The sequence below is a fragment of the Symphalangus syndactylus genome, chromosome 1 (genome assembly GCF_028878055.3).
Source record: "Symphalangus syndactylus isolate Jambi chromosome 1, NHGRI_mSymSyn1-v2.1_pri, whole genome shotgun sequence".
NCBI lineage: Eukaryota > Metazoa > Chordata > Mammalia > Primates > Hylobatidae > Symphalangus > Symphalangus syndactylus.
In genome coordinates, this window is record NC_072423.2 from 133,593,540 (window position 1) to 133,620,352 (window position 26,813).

At 37.8% G+C, this 26,813-nt stretch overlaps 1 protein-coding gene across 16 annotated transcripts in view; it reads left to right on the top strand.

Annotated features, from left to right (window-relative positions):
- The window catches only part of SLC4A7 (solute carrier family 4 member 7), a 110,892-nt gene that overhangs the window by 36,609 nt on the left and 47,470 nt on the right, over positions 1-26,813 (top strand). For 7 of the 16 annotated variants that reach the window (XM_055285169.2, XM_055285159.2, XM_055285189.2 and 4 more), the window contains exons 4-8: positions 10,349-10,487; positions 11,336-11,496; positions 13,788-13,976; positions 23,726-23,841; positions 26,082-26,239. In XM_055285169.2, coding sequence (XP_055141144.1) covers positions 10,349-10,487; positions 11,336-11,496; positions 13,788-13,976; positions 23,726-23,841; positions 26,082-26,239 — 763 coding nt within the window. Of the gene's footprint in view, positions 1-10,348; positions 10,488-11,335; positions 11,497-13,787; positions 13,977-16,218; positions 16,591-23,725; positions 23,842-26,081; positions 26,240-26,813 lie in introns of all 16 variants that reach the window. The other 9 variants (XM_055285180.2, XM_063636989.1, XM_063636995.1 and 6 more) reach the window with 3 other exon arrangements.

Here is a 26,813-nt window from a genome sequence, read left to right on the forward strand (position 1 = left end):
AATATTAGTTATATAAAAGGACAGGGTTTTTTTGTTTGTTACTTGAAAGCAGAGAAGTTAGCGGTACCAATAGAAATCAGAAAGAAAAACAGGGATAGTCATGTTTTAAGTGGCCCTGAGAGTGGGAAAGGAAAGAACCAAAAAAAAAAAAAAAAAAAAAAAAAAGGCTGTGTAAAACCTGAGGAGGATTCTTAGACATTATACTTAGCATAGAGGGCATTATTAGTATAAGGCCATCTGTACGTCATGGGTCCTAGTGTGTGTTTTCTAGCAAAGAAAGCTATGTGCTATGTGAGCCACATTCTATAGGCAGTTGCGTGCTACGCTAAAAGAAAGTTTTTGTGAAAAGGCAAAGAACAAAAAAATTGTTATGTATAATATAGTTACTGCATGAACATAGGAAAGAAAATACTGATGGCATAGTAAAATCTAAAGTGCAAATTCTGTGTCTAAACATTGTACCAAGCCCTAGACAAATGGTATTATATTTAACCATCTTAGTATTTTAAATATATAACCATCTTAGCATTTTAAAAATACAGAAATTAAATTCATTTTATAGATCAGGAAACTTCAGCTCAGCAAGACTGACAGGAATCCATTAAGAAACTCTACTAGGCTGGGCGCAGTGGCTCATGCTTGTAATCCCAGTACTTTGGGAGGCCGAGGCGGGTGGATCATGAGGTCAGGAGTTCAAGACCAGCCTGGCCAACATGGTGAAACCCCGTCTCTACTAAAAAAAAAAAAAAAAAAAAAGTTAGCTGGGTGTGGTGATGGGCACCTGTAATCCCACCTATTCGGGAGGCTGAGGCAGAGAATTGCTTGAACCCAGGAGGCAGAGGTTGCAGTGAGCAGAGATCATGCCACTGCACTCTAGCATGGGTGACAGAGCGAGACTGTTTTAAAAAAACAACAACAACAAAAAAAAAAAAAACAAGAAACTCTACTAAGAGATACTGATGACCTAGTAAATCTAGTAAATATAATACTAAGTGGTCATGTAGCTAGCAAAGGAAAAACAAACACTGAATTTGGAAAGGGTCACTAGTGAACTTTTTTTTGGTGATGCTAAGTAATTTAGAAGTAAAAAATACTTAAACAGTAAAAAACTGTTCTGTACATAGCAGCCATTCAGTTTAGGATATCCTGGGTTCTTCTGTGAGTAAATGGATCAGTATGCTTCTCTAATTCATACTGAGTAAAAAGGCACACAGTATTTTTATGGACAGAAGTGTTGTTTACTTAACTCTTAGTATATTGATATGTTCACCTAAGTGTGTGGTTTGATGTTTTAAGCTAGGATATGGGATTAAAAGTGTAAGTATAGGGGCTTCAAAAATAGATTATAATGAAGAAAATATTTGACTTTTCAAAGGAATAACTATTCCTAGAAAAGATTTATGTTCCTGAAGTTTTTATTTTAACTACCAATTTGTATCCAAGAAAGTGCTAAAGATGAAGTCTCTTCGTTTCTGCTCTCTAAAGGGATTACACAGGACTTTGCTTCTAAACAGGATGGAATAACGGGGATTAAATTTTCTCACCATTTTATTTTAATAATTATTCCTATTTGGGTGCTGTTTTCCATTGCATTTTCCTTTAGCTTTATTGAGGTATAATTAACAAATAAAATTTGTATACATTTAAGGTGTACAGTATGATTTATATATATATACACACACACACACACAATTGTTAAATGATTATCACAATCAAGTTAATTAACACATCATTAACCTCATATAGTTGCCTTTTATTGTGTATAGCGAGAACACACATAATTAAAGTCTACTGTCTTAGCAAATTTCAAGGGTACTATATATATATATATTTTTTTTTTTTTTAAATTTTTATTTTTTTTGAGACTGAGCCTCTCTCTTTCACCCAGGCTGGAGTGCGGTGGCATGATCTCAGCTCACTGCAACCTCCGCCTCCCAGGTTCAAGCAATTCTCCTGCCTTAGCCTCCCAAGTAGCTGGGATTACAGGTGCCTGCCACAACGCACGGCTAATTTTTTTTTTTTTGTGTGTGTGTTTTTAGTAGAGACAGGATTTCACCATGTTGGCCAGGCTGGTCTCGAACTCCTGACCTCAAGTGATCTACCTACATCGGCCTCCCAAAGTACTGGGATTACAGGTGTGAGCCACTGCGCCCGGCCATTACAATATTATTAACTATAGTCATCATGTTGTCCGTTATTAGATCCCCAGAATTCATTTATCTAATAACTGAAAGTTTGTAACTGCCATCCCATTTAAAGTAGCCGGAAAACCAGATAAAATGTATGAAACAGTAGTTTTAAGACATTGTATAAAAGGCAGCCCAGGACTTCGATTTCTGAGAGAGGAGAAGCCAGTGAGAGAACACCTATGATGACCTGAGCTTATTGCCCAGAGACAGTTTCCAGGCCACAGCACAGGGAGGGGAACCCAAACAGAGCCTAGAGTTGAGGAGCATACATTGGAATTTGGGGAGGTCAAAGAGGCTAGAATTTCAGGTGTAGAGTTCAAGAGAGTGGAGAGTACTCAGAGTTCCAAAGATCTGAAAAAGGATCCTTTTGAATGTTTGGCTGATCACTGGTCTGGCCATGTGTGAGAGGAAACTACCTGTGGCCTGGGAAAAACTACCAGGAAACAGTAGTAGGCTAAGCAGTTTCTGTACTTTCACACAAGACTGGGAATAGTTTGTGTTCCCTTCAGCCACAATGGAAAGACTTTGACACATACAGGGTATTGGATAGAGTTCTCAGAAGGCTCTGGCCTTAGTAGTGAGTCTAGATTAGTTTTACAACAAAGACTGCAGTGAATCTGCTTTGAAAATTCTTAAAGGCAGGTCTTGAAAGAATTAAATTAACTATATGCTAGGGCAAAGTATTACACTACTAAAAGAAAGAAGATAAAATCTAGCACCTGACCATGTTAAATTTCACAATATCTGGAATCCAAAAATTATCAGGGATATAAAGAAGCAGGAAAGTATGAGCCAAAACCAGGAGAAAAATAATAATACAGATCCAGAAATGGCAGAGTTGATTGAATTAGAAAATAAGAATGTTAAAGCAACTAGAATAAATATGCTCAAAAGGATAGAGAAGAATATGACTGTGTTAAAGAGAGCTATTGAAAATAGGAGGAAGCCCCAAACAGAAATTCTAGACAGGAAAAAATACAGTATCTGAAATGGAAAACACACTGGATAGGATTAACTGAAGATTTACTATAGCAGGAAAGAAAAGTAATCAGTGGTTTTCAAGACAGTGATGGTAACTATCCAAAATGAAACACAGAGAATGAAGTGACTGAAAAAGAATGAAGGGAGCATCAGTAATTTGTGGGACAATATCATGTAGTCTAACATGTATGAGTAGAATCCCAGAAAGGAGGGTATCAGAAAAGATACTTGAAAAAATTATAGTTGAAGAATTTTCAAACTTAATGAAAACATTGAACTCATAGATCCAAGGAGCTGAACAAAACCCAAGAAGAAACATAAAGAAAACATATAATGGCTCATGAGAATCAGATTGCCAGAATCAGAATGTAATAAGCCTGAATGTGTATGCATATAACAACAGGTGCAGAATACATGATAAAATTGGAAATAGACCAATCCACAACTAGAATTGGAGATTTTAGCTCTCCTCTCTAACAGACAGAATACATAAACAATATTAATAAGGATATGGAAGACCTGAATAACACTGCCCAACCAGATTGATACTGACATTTATAAAACACTTCTCCCAAGGACAACAGAGTACATTCTCTACGAGTGCAAATGGCATATTTACCAAGATCATATTCTAGTCCATAAAACAAGTCTCAGTATAATTTAAAAGAAGTGAAAGTGTGTTCTCTGATCACAATAGAATTAAACTAGAAATGTCTCAATAATTCCTAGGTATTTGGAAATTGAAAATACTTCTCAATAATCATGGGTTAAGGAAATAATCACAACAGAAATTAGAAAATATTTTGAACTCATTGAAAATGAAAATAGTACAGGCAGGTAACCAAGATAGATTTTTGCCAAGTAAGGACAGTTTTGATATGTACAGGATTCATGCATGGTACTGTGCAGAGTGAGGACTGTCTAACATTCAAATTTGTTAGGTGCAACTAAAGCAGTACTTTAGAGAAAAATTGGTAGCATTTAATCCTTACATTAGAACAAAAAAAAGTTGAAATCAGTGACTTAAACTTCTAGCTAAGAAACTAAGGAAAAAAATAGGACAAATTGTAAGGAGAAGATGGGAAACAAAATTGAAGGAGAGTGAATAAAGTAAAAATCAGAAAAAAAATAGCAGACCTCAATCAGACCTAAATCTGGTACGTTGAAAAAAGATTATTAAAATTCATAACTCTAAAGCCAGATTGATCAGAGGACAAAAAACCCCCACAAATCACCAGTATTAGAAAATTTCGGTACACGTCCCGCAGAAATTAGAAAACTAATTAGAGGGCCGGGCCTGGTGGCTCAGGCCTGTAATTCCAACACTTTGAGAGGCCGAGGCTGGCGGATCACCTGAGGTCAGGAGTTCGAGACCAGCCTGGCCAACATGGTGAAACCACGTCTCTACTAAAAATAAAAAATTAGCCGGGCGTGTTGGCACGTGCCTGTAGTCTCAGCTACTCAGAGGCTGAGACAGGAGAATTGCTTGAACCCGAGAGGCAGAGGTTGCAGTGAGCTAAGATCTCACCACTGCACTCCAGCCTGGGCGACAAAGGGAAACTCCATCTCAAAAAAAGAAAAAAGAAAGAGAATGCCCAACGCGGTGTCTAATGCCTGTAATTCTAGTGAGACAGCCAAGTAAAAATGGCTCCCAAGACAATCTGCAAGCACTGGGAGGATGGGGTGCAGCAGCGAAAAGTTCGCACCATTTGCAGAGGGGAACAGCCTGGCCCCTCCTGTTCCAGGACAGTAACCAGGAATTCAGTTGGTGAGATGGACAGCCTGTTAGCAGGACTCCATCTCACTTTGCTGTGTTGTTCTTTTTCCTTATCGTCCAATAAATTCATAACCCCTCACCTTTCAAAGTGTCTGCGTGCCTAATCTTTCCCTGCCATGTGACAAGAACCCGGTTTTGTCTACAACACCAGCACTTTGGGAGGCCAAGGCGGGCCTTGAGCTTAGGGGTTTGAGACCAGCCTGGGCAACATAGTGAAACCCCGGTCTCTACCAAAAATACGAAAATTAACCAGGCGTGCCTGTTATCCCAGCTGAGGCACAAGAATCGCTTGAACCCAGGAGGCGGAAGCTAGTGAGCTGAGATTGTGCCACTGCACTCCATCCTGGGAGTGAGATGCTGTCTCAAAAAAAAAAAAAAAAAGAAAATGAGCTGTAGTTTTTGACGTCACATTTTATGTGGATGACGTCGCATTTTCATGGGATAAAACCCATTTGGGAGTTGTTTATTACAAAGTATAGAAAGATTAATAGGTGAGTCTGTGTTTCAACAAAGATGATGTTTCTCTAAAGATATACAAGATCTATTCAATATAATATTTAATATAAAAGATGACTGATAATTCATTAAGGGTGAAATATTAGGGACATTTTAGTCCATTCTTCAAAACTACAATCAATGCCAAGAGTGGTGGGTCACACTTGTAATCCCAGAACTTTGGGAGGCCGAGGCAAGCAGATCACCTGCCTCGTCACCTGGTCAGGAGTTCGAGAACAGCCTGGCCAACATGGTGAAACCCTGTCTCTACTAAAAATAATTAGCCAGGTGTGGTGGCACGTGCCTGTAATCCCAGCTACTCGGGAGGCTGAGGCAGGAGAATCGCTTGAACCTGGGAGGCGGAGGTTGCAGTGAGCCAAGATTGTGTCACTGCACTCCAGCCTGGGTGACAGAGTGAGACTCCCTCTCAACAAAAAAAAAAAAAAAAAAAGTCAAACTAATAAGAGAATATTATGGATGACTTTGTGGCAACTAAATTGATAATTTACATGAAATGGGCAACTTCCTCTAAGAATATAAACTACCAAACAGAAATGCATTAAAGAAGCCAGACATGTTGACACATGCCTGTAATTTCAACACTTGGAGGCTGAGGCAGGAGGATTGCTTGAAGCCAGGAGTTCCAGACCAGCCTAGGCAGCAAAGCAAAACCCTGTCACTACAAAAAATAAAAAATTATCTGGTTGTGGTAATGTGCATCTTCCCAACTTCTGGGGAGGCTGAGGTGGATTGATCCCTTTAGCCTAGGAGTTTGAGGCCGCAGTGAGCTATGCTTGTGTGACTGCACTTCCAGCCTGGGCAACAGATACCATCTCTTGAAAAAAATAAGTAAACGAAAAAGGAAAAAATGGATTAAAGACATTAAATGTGTAGTCTAAAACTTTCTTTTTCTTTTTGAGACGGAGTCTCGCTCTGTCGCCCAGGCTGGAGTGCAGTGGCGCAATCTCGGCTCCCTGCAAGCTCCGCCTGCCTGGTTCAGGCCATTCTCCTGCCTCAGCCTCTCCGAGTAGCTCGGACTACAGGCGCCTGCCAATTTTTTGTATTTTTTTTTTTTTTGTAGAGACGGGGTTTCACCGTGGTCTCTATCTCCTGACCTCATGATCTGCCCGCCTCGGCCTCCCAAAGTGCTGGGATTACAAGTGTGAGCCACCGCGTCAGGCTGTGTAGTCTAAAACTTTCTGACAAAAAAAATTTACTCTCAGATGGCATCAGTGATGAAATAAAACAAACTTAAGGAAGAAATAATATAGACCGCTAGAAAACGTAAGAGGAGGGAACACTTCTCGATTTTGTTAATGAATCCAGCATTACCCTGATACCAAAACTAATCAGGGATATTACAGGAGAAATACAACTATGGACAAAATATTTTTGTGCATATGGATTAGAAAATCCCTAACAAAATTACAACATTGTATCCAGCAATATTTAAAAAGGATAATATATCATGGGAGTGGTAGGCTGAGTAATATCCTGCAAGATACTCATCTCCTAAACCCTCGAACCTGTGAATGTTACCTTATATGGCAAAGAGGACTTTGCTGATGTGATTAGGTTAATTTTTTTTGTTATATATTGTTTTGAGACAGAGATTCACTCTTGTCACCCAGGCTGGAGTGTGATGATGCGATCTTGGCTCACTGCAACCTCTGTGTCCTGGGTTCAAGCGATTCTCCTGCCTCAGCCTCCCAAGTAGCTAGGAGTACAGGCCTGTGCCATCATGGCTGGCTAATTTTTGTATTTTTAGTAGAGACAGGGTTTCACCATGTTGGCCAGGCTGATCTCAAATTCCTGATCTCAGGTGATTCACCCACCTTGGCCTCCCAAAGTGGCTGGGATTACAGGTGTGAGCCACCGCATCTGGCCTATTTTTTTAAAATTTATTTTTGTTTTTATTTTTGAGATGGAGTCTTGCTGTGTCACCCAGGCTGGAGTATAGTGGCATGATCTTGGCTCACTGTAGCCTCTGCCTCCTGGGTTCAAGTGATTCTCCTGCCTTAGCCTCCTGAGTAGCTGGGATTACAGGTGTGTACCAGCATGCCTGGCTAATTTTTGTATTTTTCATAGAGATGGGGTTTCACCATGTTGGGCAGGCTGGTCTCGAACTCCTGACCTGAGGTGATCCACCTGCCTCGGCCTCCCAAAGTGCTGGGATTACAACTGTGAGTCACCACGCCTGGCTGGGTTAAGAATTTTGGAGTGGGAATATTATCCTAGATTATGCAGGTTGGCCTGATATAATCACAGGGATCCTTAGTAAGAGGAGGTCAGAAGATCAGACTGGATATAGATGTCACAAAAAGAAGCAAGTGGCTACAGTGACGTCAGGAAGGGATCCTGACCCCAGGAATGTAAGCTGCCTTCAGAAGCTGGAAAAAGTAAGGGAATTTGATTTTCCTGGAGCCTCCAGAAGGAACTAGCCTTGCCAACACCATGATTTTAGCCCTCTAAGACTCATTTTGGACTTCTGGTACCCAGAACTGTAAGAGAATAAATTTGTGTTATTTAATCCACCAGGTTTGTGGATTAAATTTGTTGCTAGCATGATGGCCAAGCTAGAAACGTAAGGTTGGTTTAAAACTTAAACGTCTGTCAATGTAACTAAGTAATGTCATTAACAATACAAAGGAGAAAAGCAATACAACCATCTAAATAAGTTCAAAGTAAGCCTTTAACAAAATTCAATCCTATCCGTGATAAAACTCTCTGCAAACTAAGAATAGCAGGAAACTTCCTTAACCTGATAAAGGGCATCTACGAAAACCAAAAACCAAGAAAACCACCATATAGTCAACATCACATTTCACAATTAAAGACTGAATATTTTTTGTAATTTGGGAAAAGGAAAGGATGTCCTCTCTGGTGACTTTTATACAACACTATACTAGAAGACCAGCCAGTGTAATAAGACAAGAAAGAATACAGGGCATACAGATTGGAATGAAAAAGTAAAATGGTCTTTATTCGCAGATACAGGATCATGTAGGTAGCAAATCCTAAGCAATCTACAATACTTAAGAGAACTAAGTGAGTTTAGCAGGTCCCACGACATAAAATCAATTATATTTCTATATAGTTGCAATGAGTAATGAGAAATTGGAATTAAAATTATTGCTTATGGTAGCACTAAAAGTAGTATTTAGGGATCATTCTGACAAAGATTTGTGCAAGACCTAAATGCTAGAAAGTTTAATACAGTAGGAAGTTCAATCACAATATGTGTTTTTTTAATCCTGCATAGGTCTTAGGTTATTTCTTCAATATGAAGGCTCATGACATAAACATACTGGAAAATTTTCAGATATGTTTTTTATATGCTTCTCCTCCTATTCTTTTATTTTCCTTGTCCTGGAGTTCTTGACTTTCTGCATCCTTCTTAATCTTTTGTTTTCTTCCTTCTTATCTGTTGTTTCTGCATTCTCTGAAATTTTCTCAGATCTGACTTTTACGAAAACAATGCTATTGAATCTACTCTTTATCCTGTTTAAATATCCTTGTTGTATCCACAAGTACTTGGAGGATTGTTCACTTAGGTGTAAATTTTGAGTGAGAACTCATCTCTCATATTCAGGGTAACTATTTGTGGTGGTTTATTTGTTTATATGGAGCCCTAGGGCTTTCAACTGTCCTGGACTAGTGTTTATGCTAATTCATCTGTTTCGGGCTCCTATACTACACAAGTAGTTTAATTTCAGATGCCATGAGTGGGTTATCTGTTCTTCGTAGTGACTTGTTCTACCCCCAAAACCCCAAGCTTACAGTTTTGTTTCTCCATGATAGTAGGAAAATATAGTTTCTGTATAGTTGGAGCTTTGAGTTTTCTCATCATTTTTTGGAACTTGGAGATTTTCTATTTTTCACTCTTTAACATAGCTTACATTTTATGTTATGTTATGTTATGTTATGTTATGTTATGTTATTTATGTATTTGAGACAGAGTCTCGCTCTGTCGCCCGGGCTGGAGTGCAATGGCACAATCTCGGCTCACTGCAACGTCCACCTTCTGGGTTCAAGCGATTCTTCTGCCTCAGCCTCCAGAGTAGCTGGGATTACAGGTGCCCGCCACCATGCCTGGCTAATGTTTGTATTTTTAGTAGAAACAGGGTTTCACCATGTTGGCCAGTCTCTAACTGCTGACCTCATGATTCAACTGCCTCGGCCTCCCAAAGTGCTGGGATTACAGGTGTGAGCCACTGTGCCCGGCCACATTTTATTGATTGATTGACTGAGACGGAGTCTGTCGCCTAGGCTGGAGTGCAGTGGCACAATCTCAGCTCACTGCAGTCTCCAGTTCCCAGGTTCAAGCGATTCTCCTGCCTCAGCCTCCCGAGCATTTGGGATTACAGGCATCCACCACCATGCCTGACTAATTTTTATATTTTTAGTAGAGATGGGGTTTCACCATGTTGGCTAGGCTGGTCTCGAGCTCCTGACCTCAGATGATACACCTGCCTCTGCCTTTCAAAGTGCTGGGATTACAGGCATAGCCACAGTACCTGGCCTTAGCTTATATTTTAAATGTTCTGTTCTGACTTTTCCATGTAGTTTTGGTGAGGAAAAAGGGCTGCCTTTGAGCATTATGTTCATGTTTTGGAATGTTACTTTTATTTTTGTTTGTTTAGATCAGTTATAAAGTTAGTTTGACTTGTTTATTTTCAACATAATTTTCTTTTTTTTCTATAGAGGTTTTCTGTGACTTTTTTTTTTCCTGGATTGTTGGTTCTTATTTCCTTTCAGAATTATGATAGTTCAATAATTAAGAGAGTTTTGATGAAATATATTTGTTTATACAGGTAACAAAAGTGTTTCATTTTCAAAACTGTGAATTTATCTTTGAATGACTTGAGGAAAAATTTGAGTGTATGTAAATTCTTATTTTGTAAAGATACACCATCCCAGAGAGTTCAGTTTATCCTTGGTACTGAAGATGATGATGAAGAACATATTCCCCATGATCTCTTCACGGAAATGGATGAACTGTGTTACAGAGATGGAGAAGAATATGAATGGAAAGAAACTGCTAGGTAATACTGCTAAAGTCTCTCTCTTTTTTTTTTTTTTTTTTTTTTTTTTGAGACGGAGTTTTGCTCTTGTTGCCCAGGCTGGAGTGCGATGGCGCGATCTGGGCTGACTGCAACTTCTGCCTCCCAGGTTCAAGTGATTTTCCTGCCTCAGCCTCCCGAGTAGCTGACACTGCAGGTGCCTGCCACCACGCCTGGCTAATTTTTGTATTTTTAGTAGAGATGGGGTTTCACCAAGTTGGCGAGGCTGGGCTCGAACTCCTGACCTCAGGTTATCCTCCCGTCTAGGCCTCCCACAGTGTTAGGATTACAGGCGTTAGCCACCGTTCCCGGCCTAAGTCTCATTTTTAAATTGGCTTTACTTGATTTCTTTTTGTAATGGGAAGTATGAGATATCTGGTGCTTTAAACCAGTGAGCAGAGAATTTCCTTATTAATTGATAGAAATTCTATCTTTAATTTTTCTCTTTATTCTCAAATTTGTTTAAATAATCCTTTATACTTCAATAAAGAAATTATGTCATTGTAGATTTTAATGTCTGCAATTTTGTGTATTGCAAGTTTAGAAGAGGAATAAAAGTAGAAACTATATGAAATTCCATAGTTTGTTTTTGTAGGCTTATTATTATGATACCTGGAATAGAAAGAGGAACTACAAAGGAAATTTGTGACTATAGATATTGTAGACCTTTAGCCTAATTTGTGAAAATGTGTTTGTAACCAAAGTTTGTTTGGTTGTGGTTTTCTTTGTTTATTTTTTTTTTTTAAAGAAAAAATTTTTCTTTATCACATTAAGATAAACAAATGGAATCTTCATTACTTATAAAAAATTTTTATATATTATGCATTCAGATGGCTGAAATTTGAAGAGGATGTTGAAGATGGCGGTGACCGATGGAGTAAACCTTATGTGGCAACTCTCTCTTTGCACAGTCTTTTTGAACTAAGGAGTTGCATCCTCAATGGAACAGTCATGCTGGATATGAGAGCAAGCACTCTAGATGAAATAGCAGGTTATAGTAAACTGACTTTTAAAAAATATGTAAGATGTAGTAGAATTTTAGACATTCATTTAACAACTATATGCTGAGCTTCTATCCTGTGGAGTGCAGTATAAGGAAATAAGATAGACTTTTTGTCTTTGATAAATTTGCAGATGAGATTAAATTAAACCGACATAAGTGTAGTGTCAATAAGAGAGTGAACAGTGGCACAAGAAAATACAGAGTCTGTTCTGTGGAAATTCAGAAAAGAGTTTTTTGTTTCCTTGTTTTTTGGAATGGGGATGTGGGGAATAGCCACAGAGAACATTAATTGTACAAGTTACTCATAAAATGTGAACACATGGGAACAAGGAGTAGGTGATACAGGAGAAAAAGTATTTTAAGGAAGAGTAAAGAAAAGTCTAGAGAAGTATAGACAGGAATCTCAGGAAAGTCAGTTCTGTGTGAATATACATATTTCTTCAGTAGTGATAGGAGGTATGTTGGGAAACCCAGTTAGAGATTAGATGGTGACTAGCCTTCAATTATTGGATTTTTTTTTGAGGGGGAGATCACAGGGTCTCTCACTGTTATCCAGGCTGGATGGAGTGCAGTGGCACGATCTCGGCTTACTGCAGTCTCCGTCTCCTGGGCTCAAGTGATCTCCCATCTCAACCTGCCAAGTAGCTGGGACCACAGGTGTATACACCACCACGCCTGGCTAATTTTTGTATTTTTTGTAGAGACGGGTTTTCGCCATGTAGCCCAGGCTGTTCTTGAACTCCTAAACTCAAACGACCTGCCCACTTTGGCTTGCCAGAGTTTTGGGTTTACAGGTGTGAGCCACGGTGCCTAGCCAAGAAATAGGATTTTATTTGGTAGGCATTTTGGTGGTCTTGATGGTTTTTAAGTTGAGGAATAGTGTGATTTGAGATACATATTCAGGAAGATCATTCTGGCAACAGAATGTAGGGTGGCTTTGGATTAGGAAGAGTTTAGAAGCAAGTAGGCCAGTTATTCTCTAGGAGCAGTCTAAGCAAGGAAAGAGCTCTGGTAGGTTGAGCAGTGAAAATGAAAGGGGGAGATTTGAAGGATAATGTGGAGGCAGAAAGTAGAAAAAGGCAGCTGTAATACAGCTTTTTGTCCACTAACTAAAATTAATGAAAACCAAAATTAAGTTTGGTGGTAATGAATTTGATGGTGGGACTACCATTGTAGATTGCTCCCATGGAAAAACAAAAAATTTGTAGTATTTAATCTTCAAGAGAACCATGAACTTAATACAATTTCTCAGGCTAGAAATACTTCAATTTTAGCCGGCTGTTAGATTTGACTGTTTGCTGCAAATACTTAAATTGTCAGTCCTTGCTTTCTTGTCTTACATGAATAACTGAAAAATTAAGGTTGGGAATATTGAATTTGTATAATACATATGGGTTTCAGACTTTGGTTTGCAATTATCACATAATACCATGTAGTACTTTTAGTATATATTGTATAATCTAGTGTTCATTTGTTTGCTAAACTGTAGCTGTTGTGTTAATGTTAACAGTTTACCTATCAGGCTGGTCCTTCCAAGGTTTTTTTTAGAGTAGCCATATAGTTTTGAAAATTTGACCCTCTTCTTCCAAGTTAGTACCACTGTTTAAAAATATTAATATATATTTTATAAATTAAAAAGTTTAATCACTTCAGTAATGTATAAAATGGCATTGCCATCAGTTTCCCCATTCCCCACATCCCTTTCACAACCTGATTTTACTCCTCTTCCTAGAACTTACGACCTCATGACGTTTTATCTGTTTGTATGTTGGTTTCTCTACTTCTCAAAGAGAGCAGAAACTTGGCCCTGTTTTGTTATTGTTAAACTGCTGTATTCCCAACACACAGCGGACGCTCAGTGAACAGTTAATGACTGAGTGGGTCCTGATATTCATCTGCTGGAACAGTTTTGGGGGAGAATATGAGGTTTGGCAATAAAATACCTTTACATCTTAGGAAGCCAGTATTATTGAATATGCAGCTTAACAGAATTTACTGTATTCATACAGGGAAGCACTTTCAGCTATAGGAAGGCTATTGGTATATAATAGTAGCCTCTTTATAAATAATAGTATTTATTAAAATAAGGCGGTCTTTGTAATTCATTTTTATTGGTTGGGATAATATTCATTTATGCATTGATTATTTAATAGTGACAGAATAAAACTTTCTAGAGCTATTTAAGGTTCTTATTTTTGTCATAAGGTTTCACTCACAGTTTATTCCTATATTATGGTCATCTGAGTGTTTAGTAATTTATTTTTTTTTTCATTGAATAGATATGGTATTAGACAACATGATAGCTTCTGGCCAATTAGACGAGTCCATACGAGAGAATGTCAGAGAAGCTCTTCTGAAGAGACATCATCATCAGAATGAGAAAAGATTCACCAGTCGGATTCCCCTTGTTCGATCTTTTGCAGATATAGGCAAGAAACATTCTGACCCTCACTTGCTTGAAAGGAATGGTGAGATAAGTTGTGGCATCCAATTTTTGCTAACACTTCTACTGTAAGAGCTTCCCAGTACGTTACGATTAACATTTGGGGATATTTAAACACTCACTATACCTACCTCTGAATTACTTCTCCTTCCTGCTTTGTTTCTTTTCAAGTCCTCTTGTATAATTAATTAAAGAGGCATAAATTATCTATAATTTTTAATTTTACCTTTTTGAAATTCTAAATCTTGGGTTTGAACCTTTATTTTAGATTTTTCCTAATTTTTTTTTCTCCTGAATATACTTGATTTGCTGGTATAAACAAGTGTTCTTGGATTGATTTGCTGATTTCACGACTCTTTATTTGTACAACTTGTGAAAGACTTTTATGACTATTCCAGTCTTACACTAAGGGTGACCTAGTTGATATCTTCTAATCCACTGAGAATGGCTCAGACCCAGGTCTACATATTCTGCCTTTCCACTCTCATTTTAGGTTACAGGCAGGTTGTGTGGCATGTGGGAAGACAGTGTTTTTGCAGTCGTTTACCTCTGTCAGTGTCCTAATGCTGGGCACTTGGAGGTTTTGCCTTTCCTTATTCTTCTGTGTAAAGCAGAGGAATGCATCAGTAGGGTTGAGAACTCTAACAGTGAGTCTGGAAAACCCAGATGCAAAGGATTGGAGTGGCTTATGGAGAGTCACTGTAGCCTGCAGCAGTTGCTGTAAGCTGCTACTGTTACCCAAAGCTTGTGAGGATTACAGTGAGGACTAGTAGAGTATGGGACACAATGCCTACTCATCTTTTTTGTCTCTGAAATAATAGTATAACTTTTAAGTGTTCTACCAACAATCAAGCATAGGTTAGAGGGTCTAATTTTTCTAAAGTTGAAAATAATCATCTTTTGTATCTTCCATTTGGCCATGAAAACCCTTTTTAATCCATTTAAAATTATGCCATGGTGCATTTAAGCAATCTTAGGAGTAAAAGAATATCTCTTATGGACCAAAATTCAGTGTAAAAACAAGCCATGTATAGCGCATTTTAACTGTCTTTTTTGTCTTTTATTTGTTGTTTATATTCTCTCCTTTGGTGAAATAAGTTCATTTATCCAGAGGGACCCTATTCAGTCTTTAATCTTCATATGCAGTTGTTCCTCACTATTGTCCAATTGTAATTTGGTCATCATAAGACGTTGGCTGTTTTAAATGCCATTTTAGCATGTTCTTTTGTTGAAATACAGTTATAATTTGAGTTTTTCCTGCATGTAGCTTATTGTTTAAATGGTGTTTTCTAATGGATTATAGTTTAACTATTTCTGAAACCTCTTGAGCATGTAACTTTGATTACTTAGGCCATATGGAATTGATTATTGTATTTGCATGGTTTTCGTAAAGAATGTTATTCTTTTAAGATACACTTAGTAGAAATATGAGGGGTTTAATTAAAAGTATGCATGACCTTTTGAAATATTTTAGACCTGCTGCCATATTGCTGTTGTTGGTGAGAAGTACTTTATTCCTAGCTAGTGAAATAAAAAATTATATGTATTTGTTTTAATGTATCTGCTACATATCAGAAGTGAGAAGCATACTTTAGGACATTTATTAATATTTTTAGAGAGCTCAAGAATATGTATCTTTTAAAATTGACATTGTGTTTCTCTTTTTAAAAAATTTCTGTTATTTGTCTTTTTTTAAAACTTGAGAGCAGCACCACCTGTAGATGGTGTCTTACTGACTTAATATTGTAAATATTTAATACCAGTTTTAAGTTAGAAATTATTACTTAATGTTAACATGAACTTTTTCTCTAAGAGATAATTGTCTGTAGCTGTTTGGTAAAATGTAGGAAAAATACGCTAAATATAAGCTATTAGTTTTGGTTATTTTTGGTTTGAATTATATTAATTTTGTATTACATATTTTCATTTGCTATTTATTGTTTAAGCAGTGACTTTGTATTGATATTGTCCTTTTTAAAAATGCCATGCTATTGGTCATTCCAATTTCTAACAGGATATTGCCCTTACCATCTGTCATTAACAATTTTTTTTTATGTGTTCTGAGAACTAATTACAGTTTTAAGCAACTTTTTAGTGACTTTCTAACATGTAAAAACCCGATTGACGTGCTAACCATCACAACATGACTTTGAAATTTTGGGCCTTTGAAGTATGCAATTTATAGTGTAAATTGGTTTTTTTTTAAATGTCTCTATTTGCCTTCTGCAGTGAACTTCATCATTTTTCATTTATTTGTTTTATCTCAGGGGAAGGCCTTTCAGCCTCCCGCCACTCTTTGCGAACAGGTCTGTCTGCCTCAAACCTTTCCTTGAGAGGAGAATCACCTTTATCTCTTCTTCTCGGTCATCTCCTTCCTTCTTCAAGAGCTGGAACCCCTGCAGGCTCAAGGTGTACAACCCCAGTACCCACCCCTCAAAACAGTCCTCCTTCTAGCCCTACCATCAGCCGCCTGACCTCCAGAAGTTCCCAACAGAGGCAGCTTCAGGCCCCAGAACTACTGGTTTCACCTGCCAGTGATGATATTCCCACAGTAGTAATTCATCCGCCTGAGGAAGACTTAGAAGCAGCGCTGAAAGGCGAGGAGCAGAAGAATGAGGAAAATGTTGACTTAACTCCAGGCAACTATCCAAAATCCTCCATGTGTGGTGCTTTCTGCCTCTGAGTCACTTGCACTTGGAATGCCTTTTAGCACATAGCTTAAGCAGCATATGTAGATAATGCTTATAATTTATTTTGACTTCTGCATGTTTTTTTTTCTTTATGATAGACTGTGTTAGGTTGGTGCAAAAGTAATTTCGGTTTTCGCCATTGAAAGTTTGCTTTACTTCAATGGCAAAAATTACTTTCGGTGGCAAGAACTCAATTGCTTTTACACCAACCTAATAAAAAAGAGGAAGATTATTAAAAATTTGAGTTACAAAAAGACTACAAAGAAGACTACACATAATTTAAGCCCTTTTAAAAAGTTTCACTTGAAGGTCAAGGCATTTGAATGCTTCAGTAAAACATAGACATTTTTTATAATGTTTTAATTTGCCATGAACTTATTTTGTATTTGTTTATGTATTTATTTATTTTTATTAGACCGAGTCTCACTCTGTTGCCCAGGCTGGAGTGCAGTGGTGTGATCTTACCTCACTGCAACCTCTGCCCCCCCGGGTTCAAGTGATTCTCATGCCTCAGCCTCCTGAGTAGCTGGGACTACAGGTGTGAGCCACCACGCCTGGCTAATTTTTGTATTTTTTTGTGGAGACATGTTTTCACCATGTTGGCCAGGCTGGGTGAACTTTTTTTTTTTTTTTTGGAGACAGGGTCTTGCTTTGGAGGCTGGCATGGTCTCAGCTCACTGCAACCTCCACCTCCTGGACTCAAGCAATCCTCCTGCCTCGGCTTCCCAATTAACTGGGACCCAGGGGCATGTCACCATGCCTGGTTAATTTTTGTGTTTTTTAGAGACCAGGTCTCACCATGTTGCCCAGGCTGGTCTTGAACTCCTGGGCTTAAGTGATCCACCCACCTTGGCCTACCAAAGTGCTGAGATTACAGGTGTGGGCCATTGCATCCTGCCTTGGTAGCTTGGTTTTGTGTGTGTGTGTGTATGTGCATGCAGTTCACTCATAAGGTGAATGAACACATACAAATAAATTACAGTGAAGTGATGTGCCTTAAATAGGGATAGAGTCGTACTCTGTCACCCAGGCTGGAGTGCAGTGCCACAATCATAGTTCATTGCAGTGCCACAATCATAGCTCACCTCAGCCTTGAACTCCTGGGATCAAGCAATCCTCCTGACTCAGCATCCCGAGTAGCTGAGACTACAGGCACATGCCACAACATCTGGCTAATTTTTTTGTAGAGACAGGATCTTGCTGTGTTGCCCAGGCTGGTCTTGAACTCCTGGCCTCAAGCAGTCCTCCTGCCTTAGCCTCCCAGAATGCTGGGATTATAGGTGTGAGTCACCAGGCCCAGCCATACCGTTTTTTCTGTTTAATGCTTTTCTCCAAAGAATGTAGTACATTTTAGGCTTTTTTTTTTTTTTTTTTTTTTTTTTTTGCGGGGGTGGGTGGGGCGGAGAGACAGGTTCTTACTCTGTTGCCCAGACTGGAGTGCAGTGGCACCATTTTGGTTCACTGCAACCTCCGCCTCCTGGGTTCAAGTGATTCTCCTGCCTCAACCTCCTGAGTAGCTGGGATTACAGGCTCGTGCCACTACCACCCAGATAATTTTTGTATTTTTTTAGTAGAGACGGAGTTTCACCATGTTGGCCAGGCTAGTCTTGAACTCCTGACCTCAAATGATCCACCCACCTTGGCCTCCCAAAGTGCTGGGATTACAGGCGTGAGCCACCGTGCCCAGCCACATTTTAGTCTTTTAAATAAAGATAGAATCAAATGTTCTTTGTCTCATTTTGTCTTTGAGAAGATTGAAGTTCTCTAATGACTGACGGCCTGGAATCATATCCAGACTTGGATTTATGTTTTGGAATAGACTTTAGTTGTCCATTGTTTCATGCTGTTATTTATCTTTAATCCAAATTTACCTTGAAATTTTCAGGACCAGAGTTCCTGTAGTTAGGGAAAAAAAATTTGTACGTGCAAATTAGCAAAAAATTATTATTTTTTAGTGGATAAAATGTTTATAACTTTTTTTTTTTTTTTTTTTTTTTGGAGATGGAGTCTCGCTTTTTCGCCAGGCTGGAATGCAGTGGTGTGATCTCGGCTCACTGCAACCTCCGTCTCCCGGGTTGAAGTGATTCTCTTGCCTCAGCCTGCCAAGTAGCTGGGACTACAGGCATGCACCACCATGCCCAGCTAATTTTTGTATTTTTAGTAGAGATAGGGTTTTACCATGTTGGCCAGGATGGTCTCAATCTCTTGACCTCGTGATCTGCCTGCCTGGGCCTCCCAAAGTGCTGGGATTACAGGTGTGAGCCACCATGCCCAGCCTATAACTCATCTTAAGGGCTATAAAGTATGAAAATTTGGTTTATCCTTATGTTGACTACATGTACATTTGTACATATATCTTTCTGCCTAATTAGTATAAAATAAATGTATTTTAGTGACTTTTTTTACTATTTCAGCTAAGCGTCAATGTGATGGATACTAATGCTAACCATTGGTTTTAATCACATAAGTATTAATCACATTTCTCCAAAATACTGACAACATCGAACACTTCAGTGGGTAGCTTGGTTATTAGCCTATTTAATGTGTATACAAATATGTGTAAGTTAGATGGACACACCCATTTTCAGAAACTTAGAAAAGTTAGTTATCTTTCCCTGCATCATACAACTAGTAACTGATGGCCTAAATCCTCTGACTGGAAATCCTTGTGTTCCTATCATTATGAAGTAAACCTCTCTTTCTACTGGCTTTATGGAAACACACCAATTACATTTAGCCAAAGCTCGTTGTAGTTGCAAAAAAGGATATACTTTTGGAAGTACAAATAGAAGCTTCATGGCTAAATCATTATGACATTAGTTATAATAGTAGTATGGCTGCCATTGTTTTATAGTTTGTTCCAGAGACAGTGATAAGTGCTTTTCAAATATATTTCTAATTCTTGTAATGATTTGATGAGGTTGGTGGTATTCCTGTTTTTCAGTGAAAAAAGACTTGGAAATGTTAAGATCAACCAGAGCGAGGATTTGAACTCAGGTCCACTTACAACAAAATCTATAGTAGAGTGTTTCATTGTGAACTTTATCAGTTCATGAAAAAGATAAAGCTTAATGATGAAGTAACTGAACATAAAAGAGGAAAACAACCCTAGAAATAATTATTCAGAAGTAATCAGCATTGTAATCTTAAGAACTAACAAGATTTACTATTTTTCCTTGAACAAAAGTGATTTTAAAAGCTACTTCCTTCCATTTTTTCCAATATTACATTGATCAGTAACAATGAACACATCTTGTTTTACTAGCGTCTATGTTATAAATAATTAGGAACTATAAATTTTATATAGGAAGGAAGGGGGAGATGGGTTCACATTGGCTTCTTAGGCCGTTTTAAGGGGATAAATTAACTGAGAATCCAACATACATTTTTTCCCACAAGTTTTTGTGATGAGATTTATCAGCCTTTTTGAACAGAAGAAATTAGAATGGAGAGGAGAGAGGGAATTTCTAAAGACAAGAATTACGGTTAAAAAGACGACTGCAGATAGTATGTAATTGCTGAGGAAAAATAGGGACAGCTATACATTATTCTCTGTTCAATTACTTTTGGTGCTTAAAGCATCTAGAAACTCTCATGGAGTTTCCTTGAAGTCTGGTACTGTCTTAGTGGGAGAAAGTGGCCTCAGTATCATTATATCTCAAGCGACTAACACCATGGATTTTTGTGTCATGGAGTCATAATTTGCATACTTATAATAAAAAAGTGGTATTTCCTATTAGTTACTTTTTAGAAGATAATTACATGTATAAAAATTATATGTATAAAATTGTAAATTGTATAAATTAATATGTATAAAACTTGTGGCTGGACATGGTAGCTCATGCCTGTAGTCTCAGCATCTTAGAAGGTCAAGAGGGGAGGATCACTTGAGGCCAGGAGTTCATAGTGAGACCCTCATCTCTAGGGAAAGGAAAAAAAAAAAAAAGAAGTGAATTTATTTTTAGTACTTGTAAATAACTTTTTTTGACTCAGTGGTTCTCAATCTTGGCACTATTGACATTTTAGGCTGGATGATTCTTGGCTGGGTGATTGGGTGGCAGGGGAGTAGTCCTGTGCTTTATAGGATGTTTAGCAGTATCCTTGGCTAGCTGCCTGTAGCACCCCCGAGTTGTGACAACCAAATATGTCTCCAGACATTGCCACAAGTCCCTTGGGGGTCATAATCTTTCCTGGTTGGGCACCATTGCTGTAACTACCTCACTTTCAAATTTTTAATGAAAAGTTTGAAATTTGAAGTTTAAAGAAAAATTTAAAGAAAATGCTTATATCTTTGATTTCCTTATACATATATTTTTTTCCTTAAAGCAAAGTAATATAGTCATTCTGTGTTTGTGCTAATGATGGCTTTATTTTTTTGTGATTTGCTCATTTAATTGTGAATGCTGGGAATTATAGGAGCAAGGAGACTTAACTGATTGAGAAAACAGTTTTAGTTTAGCTGAGGTTGGGAAAGACTACACAAATCATAATAATGAAGAACTGTGGCATGCATCTGGTGTGCCAGTTTTGAAAAAGGGACAGGTTTTCAAGACGACCAGGTTAGCCATATGACTTCAGGTTATACCTGCTAACTTTGTCAATGTTGAGTTCTTCATTATTTCTTCTTCTCATTGCTGGCATATCCTTACTTTTCCTTAGTCTTCTCATCATTCCACTTTTTTCCCTCAAATCTGGCAGCTAGAACTATTCTGGAAAACTGCGTTATGTATGCTTTTGATGATATATACACAGGTGGAATACATTTAGCCTTTGGAAGTATGTAATGCTCAGCTGCATTTGCCACCAGGGCCTAATGGTACTCTCAGTTTTCTTATGTGGAAGTAGTTGGAAGTCACTGAAAAATACTGGTTAACTTTTTATCTCTTGAGCAAGGAAGGGACTCTTCTAGAAGTTTAGGGACAAAGGTCAAAGAAGAGGAATCTTCTTGGTGTGCCAAGCTAAGATTGTAAGAAATGAGTTGAGGCTTGGGAAATCGTTTTTATTTCGGAATTGTTTAACTTTTCCAGAAAGTGAGCACATGGCTAAAATAGATTGCAAATTAAGATTTTTCATCACATCAACATTGTAGTTTAGGTATTTACAGAGAAGTGACGATGACAGCAGTCTCTGTCATTAAGCGTAAGCCATAAACCCAGATGACTTAGTTTCAGTATTCATTGCTTATAGTATATTCTGTTTTACAAAAGTGAAAACTCCTTTAGATGTGTCAGGTATATCTGATGTACTTTAAATTCTGGAACTTGATTACCAATACATCTTCGGAGCTTACAGAATCTAACCACAAAACAGATTTTAACTGAACTTCCATGTGTTGCTGTGCATGGAACAGTTAAAACAAAAAGTAAAGTCTATTGTATTTCAGTACCTTTTCCTCCTATAATGTTCAGTGTTTTAGGAATTATTAGTCTATATTCTTGCACTAGAAAACCTTGGATGCTTTGAAAAAAATGAGATGCATTTAATATTAGATTGGAGCAAAGGAAATTGCACCAACCTAATAGTAGAAATCTGTGTAGTGTACTTGAATTTAAATTTTTTTTTTTTTTTTTTTTGAGACAGTGTTTTGCTCTTGTTGCCCAGGCTGGAGTGCAATGGTGCAATCTCGGCTCACTGCAACCTCTGCCTCCCGGGTTCAAGCAATTCTCCTGCCTCAGCCTCCCGAGTAGCTGGGATTACAGGCATGCTCCACCAAGCCCGGCTAATTTTGTAGTTTTAGGAGAGAGGGTGTTTCTCCATATTGGTCAGGCTGGTCTCGAACTCCAGACCTCAGGTGATCCGTCCGCCTTGGCCTCCCAAAGTGCTGGGATGACGGGTGAGCCACAGCGCCTGGCCCATTTTTTTTTTTTTTTTTTAAGATGGAGTTTCTCTCTCGTTGCCGAGGCTGGAGTGCAATGGCGCAATCTTGGCTCACTGCAACCTCTGCCTCCTGGGTTCAATTGATTCTTCTGCCTCAGCCTCCCAAATAGCTGGGACTACAGGCACACGCCATCACGCCTGGCTAATTTTGTATTTTTCATAGAGATGGGGTTTCACCGTGTTGGCCAGACTGGTCTTGAACTCCCGACCTCAGGTGATCCACCCACCTTGGCCTCCCGGAGTGCTGGGATTACAGGCGTGAGCCACCGCGCCCGGCTGAATTTAAAATTTTTTAAATTTTAACTTTTTTTTAGAATTAGAATTCATAGTGTTAATGATTAGTCTCATTAATATGTGTTTTCATTTTATTATTGTGAAATGTTGGTGTTGAATGTCACTTTCGAAATGAATATACTAATGCTTCAATATGTGTCTATCCTTTGAAATCCAAACAGGTATCATTTCTAATCCAAATAAGCTATTTTTATGAGTTTGTCTGACTCTTAGAGATGGAGTGAGTTTCTTACAGTCACGTAGATACAAAGTGGCAGAGAGTGCGTAATTTAAACACAGATCCCTTTGGTTATAAAACTCTTACTCTGCCAATTTCATTGCGAAAAACTTGCTTGTTGTATTTTAAAGTTGGATTTCTTAGGAGTAATGACAATAGGTATTATAGACATAAATGTTACCAAAGAAAAATGAAAAGTCTTGAGGAAACTTCTGATTATGGGAGATTATGTTAATTCAACCTGCATTTAGTTAGTATAGCTTTTTTCTGAGGGTTTGTCAGAGAATTTATTGTTGAAAGCACGCTAAGTATAGCTAGGCTTCATTAAGCTCCATGCATTTCACATGTTTATGATAATTAAAAGTATATTCCCTAAGTATTTTTAACAGTAATCAGACTCAGGTCTTCCATCTTTTGTGGTTCACACCAACTCACGTTTTATTTCTTTTTGCAAAAGACCACAATTTTTGTAAATTCTAATTGTATTATTTTAAATATTAAAATGTATAGCTTTGTTATTACTTAAAATGTTGTTCTAGTTTTGCTGGTATGTTACTAACACCGGGCACTTATTTTTTTTAACTTTGCACTTTTGCTTTTATAATATTAATAAATCATCACTTTCAGAATGTGAGCAGAGTCAGGTTGCAAAGTGAATTTTCTTTTTACTAATTTGGAATTTGTCTTTAAACATAGGTATTTTGGCCTCTCCCCAGTCTGCTCCTGGAAACTTGGACAACAGTAAAAGTGGAGAAATTAAAGGTAATGGAAGTGGTGGAAGCAGAGAAAATAGTACTGTTGACTTCAGCAAGGTAATTCTATCATTAACTGAAAATTCTCATAATTATTCTTACTGAGAAAATAAGTAGTAATTTGTGGCTTTATTAACATTGATTATAGTAATTTTTTAGTAGACTGGTGCTTACAAACCTGCATGTGATGTCTGTGATATGTTAATTTAAGGTAAACAACTGTGAGAAGGGTTACAGTTAACCTGTGAGTACTTGAATAACTTTGCACCATTACTGGTGTTAGAAATTCTGAAAAAGAATATGTGAATAATATGATATTTCCATCCATACCTACCCATAGATAACGTGAAACGTCAGTACTTCTTGAACTACAGTCATTTGTTCTGGAGCTACCACCACTAGAAGGTTAATTCTGGGAGTGATGTTACAGCACTAATGATTCAGTCTTTCCTGGGCTGTAATGCGATCCCAGAATTACTGTCTTACGGTGTCAGTACTTTTGGAATGTCACTGAGAAATTTATTGGTGCTTCCCCGTGGGTAGATAAAGGCATGGATTAAAAAAAAATACCTATGTGAACTATGATTTTTTTATTTTGGTAAATGAGTATTTTGTTGAAATAGATAAACCTTAATTTAAAAGAACACGGCAAAAGACTACTAAGTTCAAATTATAATGGAATGTAAAATGTACTTTATGAGTATTTCTTATGAACAGTTGATTCTGTCTAGCCACTAATTTTTTAGTAATATTAATTTGCTATAGGCAGATACTCATGGTATTTTAATATTTTTGTATCCAGTATAAGACTTTTTAATAAATGTAATTATGTCAAGCTGATTTCATTTCTTAAGGCTTTTATTCTTTGATGAAAAGTCTACAAGATATATTTTACGGAAAAGGAGTTTAAATGGTTTGCATTATAGCTTTGTTGAGTGTTGTAGTCTAAAACTATAGGAAGCCTAGCATTAAGGATATTGGCTGTGCAGAAAGCCTGTTGTATTTTAAATTTTTCTGATCTATCCTGATCACATTTTACTGCTGCTCATGTTATTTCAGATAGTGCAAAGTACTTAGTAACAAAATTGCAATTTATTTCTTGTTAAATGAATAATTAATATAGTTTACATTATAGTGTTCCTCTAGGCATGGCAGTTGCCGTTTATTTTTGTTCCTCTGTCACAGTCTTATACTTGGCCTATCTTTGTGTATACCTCCTTGTCTCCTGTTGGGCAGGAGTCTGCCTCCTGGCACTGTAGTTGTGGCACACTGGGTGTGGGACTCAAGAGGCCCGCTGTAAGTGCTGGTTTTACTTTTCATAGATAGCCCTGTAAGTGGTTGTTTAGTGACTTGTGTGAAACTGCATATAAATGAAGTTCACATAATTTAATATCATGTGTAACCCTTTCCTTGTAATTATACACAGAAAACTAAATTTTACTATTATAACATTATCATATATCTGTGCCAATAAGGGCTATAGATTTTTGTTTTAAATAAAAACAAGGGGCCAGGCATAGTAGTTCATGCCTGTAATCCCTGTGTTTTGGGAGGCTGACGCAAGAGAATCACTTGGCCAGGAGTTCAAGACCAGCCTGGGCAAATAGCAAGCCCCCCACCTCTACAAAAAAACAACAAAAATTAGCCGGGCATGGTGGCGCATGCCTGTAGTCTCAGCTACTCGGGAGGCCAGGGTGCGAGGATTGCTTAAGTCCAGGATTTTGAGGTTTACAGTGAGCTATGTTCCTGCCACTGTACTCCAGCCTGGGCAATAGAGTGAGACCTTGTCTCAAAAATACTACTAATAAAATAAAAGTAATGATTTTTTTCCAGTTAATGAAGAGACTGGGAAATGCCCAAAGTTATTTTTTGGTTTGTTTTTAGGGGGGCTTTACATAAAATGTAAAGGTTTTCTAAGGTTAAGTACTATAAAACCATGAATATTTTTTAGCACTGTGTATAATTTCATGAACCATTGTTAGTTTGTGAACTACATATTTGTCCTTAATAGTTTTTAATGAATAATGCAGTATTCATTGAAAAATTTCTCAAGTTCATGTTTGATAAAGATTGTGACAGTTAAAACAGTAGCATTGATTCAAATATGTTTGCTTGCTTTTTTGTATTTGTCTACTCCATTCTTTATAGTTGTGAAAATTTTGACATTTTAAACATTCATTAGATCACAAGTTTTGATTAGCAAATAGTAGTCTTATGAAGCAGTTTTTCTTTCCTGTTTCTCTCTAGTCTTACAAATACCATGGAAACTTTATTTTTAATTATTATTTATTTGTCAATAGGTTGATATGAATTTCATGAGAAAAATTCCTACGGGTGCTGAGGCATCCAACGTCCTGGTGGGCGAAGTAGACTTTTTGGAAAGGCCTATAATTGCATTTGTGAGACTGGCTCCTGCTGTCCTCCTCACAGGGTTGACTGAGGTCCCTGTTCCAACCAGGTAAAGAGTTAGTTCCAAGTAACATTCTCTAAACATTTTCAAAATCTACAAGTTTTTATCCAGCGAATGAACAAGCATGTTGATTTGTGTAATAAAAGCTCATTTTATTTAATTTTATTTTATTTTTGAGACAATCTCCCTTTGTCATCCAGGCTGGAGTGTAGTGGCAAAATTTCAGCTCACTGCAACCTCCACTTCCCAGGTTCATGCGATTTTCCTGCCTTAGCCTCCCTATTAGTCTGGATCACAGGTGTGCGGCACCATGCCTAGCTAAGTTTTGTATTTGTAGTAAATACGGTGTTTTGCCATTGTCTCAGCTGGTCTCGAACTCCTACTTAAGTGATCTGCTTGTCTTGGCCTCCCAAAGTATTGGGATTACAGACGTGAGCCACTGTGCCCAGCCAAAAGCTCATTTTAATAGTTAATATTCAGCCATTGTACCAAATACTTTGAATATAAGACTACTATGAATAGGGCATAAAATCGTTTTCTTCCTGGAACTAAAAAGTACAATAAAATAAATATCGGCTGGGCTCAGTGGCTCACTCCTGTAATTCCAGCACTTTGGGAGGCC